General features: G+C 17.7%; 2 protein-coding genes across 2 annotated transcripts, besides 9 other annotated features; both read right to left on the bottom strand. All coding sequences in view use genetic code 6, as the record gives it.

Annotated features, from left to right (window-relative positions):
• Positions 1 to 2: 2 nt before the first annotated feature.
• Positions 3 to 131: a microsatellite.
• Positions 6 to 61: a microsatellite.
• Positions 41 to 133: a microsatellite.
• Positions 88 to 143: a microsatellite.
• Positions 144 to 2,781: 2,638 nt separating this feature from the next.
• Positions 2,782 to 2,822: a microsatellite.
• Positions 2,792 to 2,838: a microsatellite.
• Positions 2,839 to 3,330: 492 nt separating this feature from the next.
• IMG5_031840 (signal recognition particle 54 kda protein srp54, putative) lies at positions 3,331 to 4,994 on the bottom strand (the record flags this gene model as incomplete). The annotated part of the gene is made up of 2 exons (XM_004039159.1): positions 3,331 to 4,559; positions 4,613 to 4,994. 2 exons carry the CDS (start codon positions 4,992 to 4,994, stop codon positions 3,331 to 3,333), a joined length of 1,611 nt encoding a protein of 536 aa, XP_004039207.1.
• An 840-nt stretch (positions 4,995 to 5,834) lies between these two features.
• On the bottom strand, positions 5,835 to 9,623 carry IMG5_031830 (hypothetical protein; the record flags this gene model as incomplete). The annotated part of the gene is made up of 6 exons (XM_004039158.1): positions 5,835 to 5,851; positions 7,531 to 7,695; positions 7,745 to 8,249; positions 8,297 to 8,457; positions 8,514 to 9,177; positions 9,294 to 9,623. 6 exons carry the CDS (start codon positions 9,621 to 9,623, stop codon positions 5,835 to 5,837), a joined length of 1,842 nt encoding a protein of 613 aa, XP_004039206.1.
• Positions 7,167 to 7,224: a microsatellite.
• Positions 8,736 to 8,786: a microsatellite.
• Positions 9,624 to 9,957: 334 nt separating the features above from the next.
• Positions 9,958 to 10,006: a microsatellite.
• Positions 10,007 to 10,360: the final 354 nt, after the last annotated feature.

Raw genomic sequence — 10,360 nt, 5'->3', positions numbered from 1 at the left:
TAATAATATATATATATATATATATATATATATATATATATATATATATATATATACATATTATTTATTTTATAAATAATATTTTACTTATATAATATGATATTTATATTTTATATTATATAATAATATTTTATTTTCTTATACTATTTTATAATTATGTAAAAATATTAATGGATTTGCTAATATTTTTATTGATTTAATATTAATAAAAGTATTTTTAAAAATATAATAAAAAACAATTCTAATAATTGATAATAATAATTTAATATTTTGTAATTATTATCTCTTTATTTATAACCTTCACTCTACAATTCTTTTGGCAACACCTTTTAAATTTTTTTTTATTATTAATCTTTTTTTTTTTTTCTTATTACCTCTTTATGGAGGGATGAAATCAGTATATATCATGTTATAAAGTGCAGGTGATAATGTCCAACAAGCTTTTTTTATTAAAAATATATAAAAATGTCTCTTTAAATACCCCAAATAAAAATAGGAACACCAAAGCCTGAATATCTTTTAATTCTAAAGGCATTCGTTTCATGAAATGTTTTATAAAATGAAGGAAGATACATTTAATTTTTATTTTTATAATTTAAATTTTAAAATAAAAATATTATTAATAGAAATATATTTTATTTTGACTTTTGTTATTAAATATTAAAATTAATAACAATATATATTTTCTCACCTATATAAAAATTAATTATTTTACTTTAATAATAAATTATATTTAATTATTTTTTTTTCAAATATAAATTAAAAAACTAAATTATTATATTTATTAATATTATTTATAATTATTTTTTTTATTATTATATAAATTATTCAATATTTGATTCTATTAATTATTTAAAATAATTAATTTACATACAATATTTTATTTTCTATTTTTGATTATTAAGTTTATTTATATAAATTTTTATATTTTGACCTATATGTCAATAAAACTACTTTTAATAGATATATTTATATATATTTTTTCTTTCAAAAGTTAAACTTTTAGCATTTAAAATTTTTTATTAAATGTTTACAATATTTGATATAGATTTGGATTTGTATTTTTAAAAGTTATTATAATTTCTTTTTGTATGAAAAATTAATTTTTTTCTTTTTTAATTTCTAATTATCTAAACAAAAATATTAATAGATTTTGATATAAATATTTCTATTTTATTTTTCCTCTTTTTTTTATTAATATTATTTTAAATAAAGCATATCGATTCGATAATCTTTTTTTAAGTATTCACCTTAAAAGTACCTTAAATTAAACCCATAAACCTTCAGTGATATTTTTTTATATTAAAAATAATTAAATCTATTTCTTCTTTTAAATGAATTTAATCAAAAGTAAATTATAGAATAGTAATTGAAATTTCATGGATAATATTTATCTTCTTATATGCTAATATATTTTCATTTTCTTTAAAAAATTATATAGATATTATATTTATTTTTATTGTATTAATTTAAAAACTTTAGTTTATTAAAATAAAATTTAATAATAATAATAATTCTAAAAACTATTATTATATAATTAAAATAATTAGCACTTATGTATAATATTTTTATAATTACTGTATAATATTATTTTATCTCTCATAATACAATATTTTTCAAAATCTTTAGGAAAATTTTTAATTATGTTGAAGCAGGCTTCAATTTTTAATTTTAGTATTGCTATTTTACTTTAACTTACAAATCGTTTTCATCATAAGACATTAAACTTCTCTTATTTATGAATATAAAAGTAAATTATTAAACTCTTGATAAATAATTTATATTTTTTTATCAATTAAACAAATAGATCTCTATTCTAACATAATGAAAGAAATTTTCTAATAAAAATTAAACCTAAAGAGTTTCATAGAATATAGCAACTTCAAATAAATATGAGACATTATCTATATATTTAATCCTTTAAAGATCCGTATAGTTTAATTCAAAAAATCATACATCCCTCGTTATATTAAAGATCTTCCTAATTTAAACAAAAAAAATATCTCCTTAATTAAAGTTAATAGCTATTACTAATTCCTCTATTACAGTAAATTTTTCAACCTTTTGAGAAACTTTAAATAGTTTAATATCCCCATAACCTAAAATAATAATTTTAACTGAGGCCAAATATAAAAAAAATTTATATTGCTCGATATATAGGTTTTATAAATTTTAATTATTAGTCCAATATTTTATTCAGGATTTATCAAATGTTAAAAAATATTAAAATTAAGCAAACATTAATTTTCGAATATAAATAATTTAATTTTAAATATGTTTATTTCAATTAATTTATATATGTTAAAATAAATATATTTAATTATTTTTATTTATAATACTAAATAATTTTGTTAACATTGATATTATTATATATAAGAATACAAAATTATATTTAAAATATTTGTTAAAAATTAAATATTATTAAGAATTTGTCTCAACAATTCATCATAAAACTAATAAATTTCTATTCGAATGAATTTATAATTTAATTAAAAAATTACATTTAAATATTTTCTTCTGTTATTTTTTACAACTATATATATAAATTTAGGGTTTTTCCATAAAATGGACTAATCAATTTTTATTTTGAAAATTTATTTTTTTATTCATCGGTCATATATTTTATAATTCTTTCTTTATTATGTATTAAATCAACAATACTTCTCCCTAATAATTCATATATTTCTATATCTCTTTAACCAAATAAAGTTTTAACTTCATAAATTTTTTCATCATTATCAAAATCTTAGACATTTTCGCAATAAGCTTCAATCTTAAAGTAATTTAGAATAAAATATTAAATTAAGATAAAAATAGTTAAAATATAAAATAAAAATAAGTAATATAAATTAATTTAAATATATTTAAATTACTATACATCCAAATTTATTATTTTATGAGATAAAAATATTTAAAACAGTTGAAAAAACACTTATATGTACTTCTATTGGATTTGAAAAAATATTCAGGTTATTTTACTCTAATTATAAGCCTTAAATATTAAACTAGCTAGTTTTTATAGGATTATTATTATCTTCAAACTACATAGAAAAAATATATATATAAAATATTTTAAAAAAATCTTATTAATTATTAATTAATTGATACAATTTTTTAATTTATTTTCAGTTTAATTTTATTAATATCCAAAATTTATTTCTTATTTTAGAAAAAAAAATATGTTTTGAAAATAATAAATTAAAATAAATAATTTATTCAAAAGCGATTATTTAAATGATAAAAATAATTTATACTATTAAAGTTAATCCCAAATAAATATAAAAAAAATTAAATATAATTATTCTTATTATAATAAAATATTAAATTTCATCATCTTTTCTTCTACATTCTCTATCCTTTAGCAGGTGCATTACCACCACCGCCTCCCAAACCAGCTAATCCTCCTAATCCACTAAGAGCATTTCCGCCTAAGCTGCCTAACATACTACCTATATTTCCTCCGCCTAAACCTTTCATCATTTCTCCTAATCCTTCCATTTTAGACATATCTTTCATAATATTCATAATATTTCCCATACCTCCCATTGATTATATCATTTTAGGATCTAAAGCAGAGCCCATTTTTCCTGCAATTTATTACGCATTTCTTTAAATATTAGAAAAATCATTGCCTTTACCAAGATTAGTTTTTCCCAATTTTCCAAAAACTTTCGAAAGTCTTTTATATTCTTCTAATAATGAATGGACTTCTTCAATAGAATTTCCACTTCCATAAGCAATTTTCACGATTCTTTTTTCGCTAATTTTACCGTCTCCGTCTAATTCTAAATCGTTCATACTATCCATAATGCAAAGGAATTTTTTAACTTTTTTAATAGACTCCTTTTCATTATTTTTATCAAGAAAACTATTTCCTAAGCCTGGAATCATACTCATAAACTAACTAATAGAACCTAATTTAAGGATACTTTTGAACTAACTCTAGAAATCTCTAATAGAAAATTATCCTTCGGCAATTCTGTTAATTAATTAAGGCTACTATTTTACATCTATAACTTCAGTAACTTTCTAAAACAATCCAGCAATATCACCCAAACCAAGTAATCTTTTAATAAAACTTTAAGGATCAAAAGGTTCCAAATCGTCAAAATGTTCACCTGTACCAATAAATATAATAGGACTTTAAGTCGCTGCGACAGCACTTAAAGCACCACCACCTTTCGCATGACCATCTAGTTTTGTAATAATGACACTTCCTACATTAACTGCTTATCTAAACGCGGAAGCTTAATCATAACATGCTTAACCTACTGAACCGTCCATAACAAAAATACATTCATCAGGATTTACGGCCGCAGAAACTAATTTCATTTCTTCAAAAAGTTCGGCTTCTTATCTATGTGTACCAGATGTATCGACTATAATAATTTCATAATTTTCTTTTTTAAATGTTCTAACACCTTCTTCTGCTATTATAGATGAATCTGTTTCAGAATAACTTCCATAAAACGGAACACGGATTTTTGTGGCATTCTATTTTAATTAATCGAATGCTCCTGCTCGGAATGTATCTGCACATACTAATGCTGTTCTCCAACCTTTTATTTTTTTAATAATTTTTTTCAATATCATTAAAGATTTTTAAATATACCTTTTTTCTACCAATAATTTGCATATTTGGTACATGTAGTTGTTTTACCTACACCCTATAAACCTACAAACATTATAATATTTGGACGACCTCTTTTCGGGATAAAAGGCTTTTTTTAAGAATCAAGCATTGCAGTTAGCTCTTTTATAACTAATTATTAGATCATTTTTCTCATATTTACTGACTCGCTTTCTTGCATTTTGAATTAGACGAGAATATTGTCTTTAAGTTTTTTGACGAACTTAGCATTAACATCTGATTATAATAAAGCTATAGATATTTCATTTAAAACTTAATTTAAAATTTTGTCATCAATTACTTAAGCATTGTTTAATTTGGATAAAGCGTTATTTATTTTTTAACCTAATTCTGCTAAAACCATTTAATTTAATTTCTTATTTTATTATTTTTGCTTTATTTTTTAAAATAGTAAATTAATATATAAATTTTTATTTTTCTTTGCTTTATTTAGATTTTGATTTTAATAATAATATTTTAATATATAAATTAAAAACTATTTTTAATAATTAAAATAATATATATTAAATGTTTTTTGATTTAATAAATATATTTTTTTTTTCTAATTATTTTTATAATATTTACTATTTTATTTTTAACTTGATAAGAAACGTGTTTAAAATAAAAATATTTTTTAATTATATCATAAATAATAATATGATAATATTTTTATATATTTATTGATATTGTAAATTATTATTATTTTTTTTAATTCAAAATATATTAATAAATAAAATATTAGGCTTTTATAAATCTCAAATAATATAATTTCTGAAAATATTATTAAGTCTTAACAAAAATAGTAAATTATATTAAATAATTTTAATTCATAATATAAAAAATATATTTTCAAAAAGTATTTAATAAAGCCGTTCTTAAAAACTTAAAAAACTTGTAATTAACATAATTTTGAAAAATTCATATTTATTTTGAAATTAGAAATTTAGAAAATAAATAAGAATTACGTATATTAATAATATATAATGTTATATTATATTAAAATATTACTATAAATATAAAAAATTATTTCCTTATTAAATTTAATTATTATATTTCTTTTTACAAATACTTTTTTTTTATTTTATTAATAAGAATATTTGTTTGGATAATATATTTTTTGTTTTACTATATTAGTTTGAATTTATAATTTTTTTTATTTTTATTTTTTTATATATTTTTTTTCTTTAACTTAAATTGTAAATTTTCAATTTTTAGCAATTCCTATAAAAATAAGATAAATATAGTTTATAAAATTCTATTTTTAAAATTAATAAAAAAGAAATTAAAAATCCAAAATTTGAAATATTACATATTACATGTTAATAAAAATAATATAAAATTTATTTAAAGATTATGAACTTTGAATATATTAATTTAAAAATAAAAAACTATAAATAATATTAATTAAAAGTAATTTTTTTATAAAATTACAAATTTTATATTATTATTATTAATAAAATACAAAATTAAAATATATAGTGATTTAAAAAAAAATTACTTATTCATTAACTAAAAAAATAATATTTAAAAAAGAAAATATTAAAAATATATAATTAATTTATTTTAATGTAAAATTTATGTTTTTTTTTATTATTAATAAATTATATTTTAATTTTTAATTTAAAGTTTTAAATTTCCATTAATTTTAGCACTTCTATACAAATTTGTATGAAATTTCTAATCATAATGACTTTTTTAGCCCATTCATAATTAATACTTGAATATAAAATTATAAAACAAAATTTTTAATTTACTAATTTAATTAGATTGTTTGTTTAATCATAAATAGCATATTAATTTTGCATAGTTCATAATTAGTAAAGTACTTCCTTCAAAATATTCTCATAAATAACTTAAAATCTTCCATTATTCAAGTCAGTTTTACGAAATCCACCAACTTAGTTATCAACTTCTATAACTAATTTTTCTCATAATTTATAACTTTTTAAGTAAGCTCATAACCATAAGCAAATAAAACAACGCCGCCATTAAAATCCTATGAAACCCATATTTTAATAGTTTTATTTATTTATCTGTTTCCTCTTTATAATCATACTTCAGAAGGAGTTTTAAAAGTACTGGCTAAATTAGCAATTCTAATTACCCAATCAAATATTTTTTAATTTAATTTCTTAAGTTATACCTAAATGTGTCCAAATCGTATATAAGAATGATAAATTATCACTTTAAAATTTTATATATTATTTTTTCTTATATATCTTTTTTATAGATTTATTTTAAAAAAATACAGAAGAAAAAAAACATCTATAAGTAAGTATCATATTTATTGATTTATGTAATGTAAAAACTTAAACTTCCTAAAGATTTAAAAAATAATTACTATATAATAATTTTTAGTTAAAAAATTAATTTAATTGTGTAAATCTTATGTTAATAAATATCTAATATTTTTAAAAGATATATAAAATAACTTTTTAATTATAACAAATTAATATAATACTAATTTATATAAAAAAATATTAATATAAAAATTAAAGCAAATTTATATCTTATAAAAAGCTTTTTTTTATAAGACAAAAATATATATTAAATATAAAAAATTTATTTCAATTATATAATATAAATATTAAATAATTTTATATATATATAAAATAAAAATCAATTTTAAAAAAATTAAATTATTAAAAATATAATAATAAATCCATTATAAACGCTTAACTGAGCGAAGTCAAACATATATTTAGGGGCAGCATCTAAAGTTAAAATAAGCTCTCTTTAATTGTACGTGCAATTTATACTTGTAAACGTTTACAAAACAATAAAATGAATTTAAAAGCATATAATACCATAACATATTTAAGTAAAAGAGTTACTTTAAGAATTATCCTTTATTTAAATATCTTTTTTATTGTGCTCTGATATTTATAAATATTAAATACGGCTTTCTTATGCCAATTTTACTATATATTAAGTATATATAATAGAAGGTAATGCAGCACTAAAAGTATTTAAAAGTAAAAGAAATCCACTAATATAGACATTATTATTTTCTAATCCTACAAAGCATGCTTAAATTTACAGAGTACTTATATCTGGTCTATGACCTTTTTATATATAAGAAAATAAATTCAAATAATAATATATTTAAATTACCTGTAATAAAAAAGAAATAAGTAGAAAAAATTGCTAAAAAAGTAAAAGTATTTGGATGAGTTAAAGTTTTTTGATCCTTAGAATAATCAATATATAAATTTACTACGGTATGATATAGTGCGACTAATAAAATCCCATTTTTATCAATAAACATTATAAAAAGTGATGATAAATTAATATTATGCAAAAATAAATTAATGCTTGATTTGTTATTACTTTTTATAATAAAAATTAAGTTTATTATAAATAATAAAATAGAAATCCTTGGCAAAACTATTCTTTCTAGATATTTTAAATTTTATATTTAGAGTTCTTTTAATAGCTAATATATTATTACTAAAAAGAAATTCAAATAAATGATTTTTTTTATTTTATTATTTTGTAAATTTCTCATTATGTATTGAGCAAATACAAAAATAAAAATTAATCCTTAAAAAATACTTGATTCCTGCAAAATATTAATAGATTTTTAAATTAATTCGAATTTTCTTTAATGAATTACATACTTTTTAATAATTTATAAAAAAAATGAATATAGTTTTATGATAATACTTTTATTAAAGTGACAACATCTAAATATAATCCAAGATACATAATTAAAGGAATCAATAATAATCGTATATATTGATAAATAAAAATAAAATTATGATCTTTATATTAAATTACAATTTCTATGATAATACCAATCAAAACTTATTGCACTATAACTATATCTTTAGAATAGTATAAATAAAAATTATAATTATAATTAAAAACATATATTTAAAACCTTCTTTCAACATTAAGCCAATAGCTAGCATAGTATAAGCATGATAAGCATGATACATTAGTAAAGAAACAGTTTTTAAATCCCATAAATATATAGGAAAAAAGTATTTTACATTTCTATCTTATTTCAGTATTTGTAAGAAATCTGATAAAATGAAAAATATAACTTATATTTGAAGCTATATTATTATAATTCCTATACTATACCAAAGGTTAATAAAGTAAAATATAAATATTATAATCAAGGAAGAAAATATAATATATATAAAAGGAATATCACTTAATTTAAAGCTTTATAGCTTTGAAATTTTATAAAAATTGTTTAATATCTTAAAATAAAAAATATTTAAAATTCCAATTATAACACATAAAATTAGTTGAATTTTTCCTATATACATTTAAATTTAATCATATTCATTCCATAAAATTCTTAAATTATTTTTAATTTAATTTATACTTTGTTTAAGTTTATTTATCCATAACTCTTATTAATATTACTTCTGTTATTAATTTTAATAATTTGTATTTTACATTGTTTTATAGTCTTCTTTACAATTTTCAATTATTTCCTTTAAAATTATAAAGTTTTCACTACTAAATTTATTTTATTCATTTTAAATTTTATTCAAATATTTATCTATCTAAATAAGATTATTATAATAATCCTATAAATAAAATTAAATAGTAAATAAAATATCTTTTATAATTACAATATTTAAGAAAACAAAAATATAATATTATATAGTAATAATAATATTTTATACAAATATTTATAAAATACCTCGATAATTTAATCTAAAGAAACAGAAGAAGAGTAAAAATCATTAATAATAATTCCAAGATTATTAAATGGAATAGGTATTGCCAAAAGCATTGAAAGTGTTGAACATATATCAATTTAATCAACAACATTTAAAAACTTATCATTATAATTATTAATAGCATCGTTTTTATAAAAGCCGCTTTTTTTATAACCAAAAATAATAGATTCAGTTTCTATTTTTGAATCTCCGCCGTGATTTCCATCATCAGTCATTCCATGATCACTTAATAGAATAAACAAATCATCATCTTTCATTCTATCAATTATATTACGTACTATTTCATCCATTTCATTTAATTTTCTTTAATTGTTTTATGAAACGCATTAAATGCATGACCTACATGATCAAGACCAGTACAATGAGCTTTATGTATTTTAAAATGCTGAAAAAATTGTTTTTAATATACATATAATAAGACGATTTTGAGGATTATCTAATTCTTAATATAAATGACTTCTTACTCCGTCATCCACTGTTGTGAAATCTTCGGTGTCAAAACTATCATAAAAATATGCTTTATTAAAAATATCTGGAAATAATAATTTCCAATTTTCATCTCCCATAAATACTGAATAAATATTATTAAGATTTGCTTATTATATAACATTATCTTCTTCTAACTTTACATATAATTATATTTTTACTTTTAATATTTTTTTATTTTTACTTTATTTTCAAATAAGTTGTTTTTTGCATCAAAAAATGATGGCAAGTTTCCTGTTAACATTCCTTTTAATCTTATTACAGTCATTGTTGGAGGATCTGAATATGACTTTAATAAAAATGTATTATTGAACTCGTTTTCAATTTTTTCAAAAATAATAGGAAATTAGTTTTAAAATTCATATTATATATCTTCTTATTTATACTTTAATACAAAATCAAATCTTAAGGCATCTATAATTAGTATTATTATTCTATTTACTTATTCTTTTTAGAATTTAATTTATTCACCTTTATATGGAAGTACTTTTTTTAGAATAAAAAGCCATTAGTATAGGTAAACAATGCAATAAATTGAAAT

This window comes from Ichthyophthirius multifiliis, assembly GCF_000220395.1.
Source record: "Ichthyophthirius multifiliis unplaced genomic scaffold scaff_1120509249780, whole genome shotgun sequence".
In the NCBI taxonomy this organism is placed as follows: Eukaryota; Ciliophora; class Oligohymenophorea; order Hymenostomatida; genus Ichthyophthirius; species Ichthyophthirius multifiliis.
Note: the sequence above shows the minus strand (reverse complement) of the source record. Positions and strands in the feature narration are given on the sequence as shown.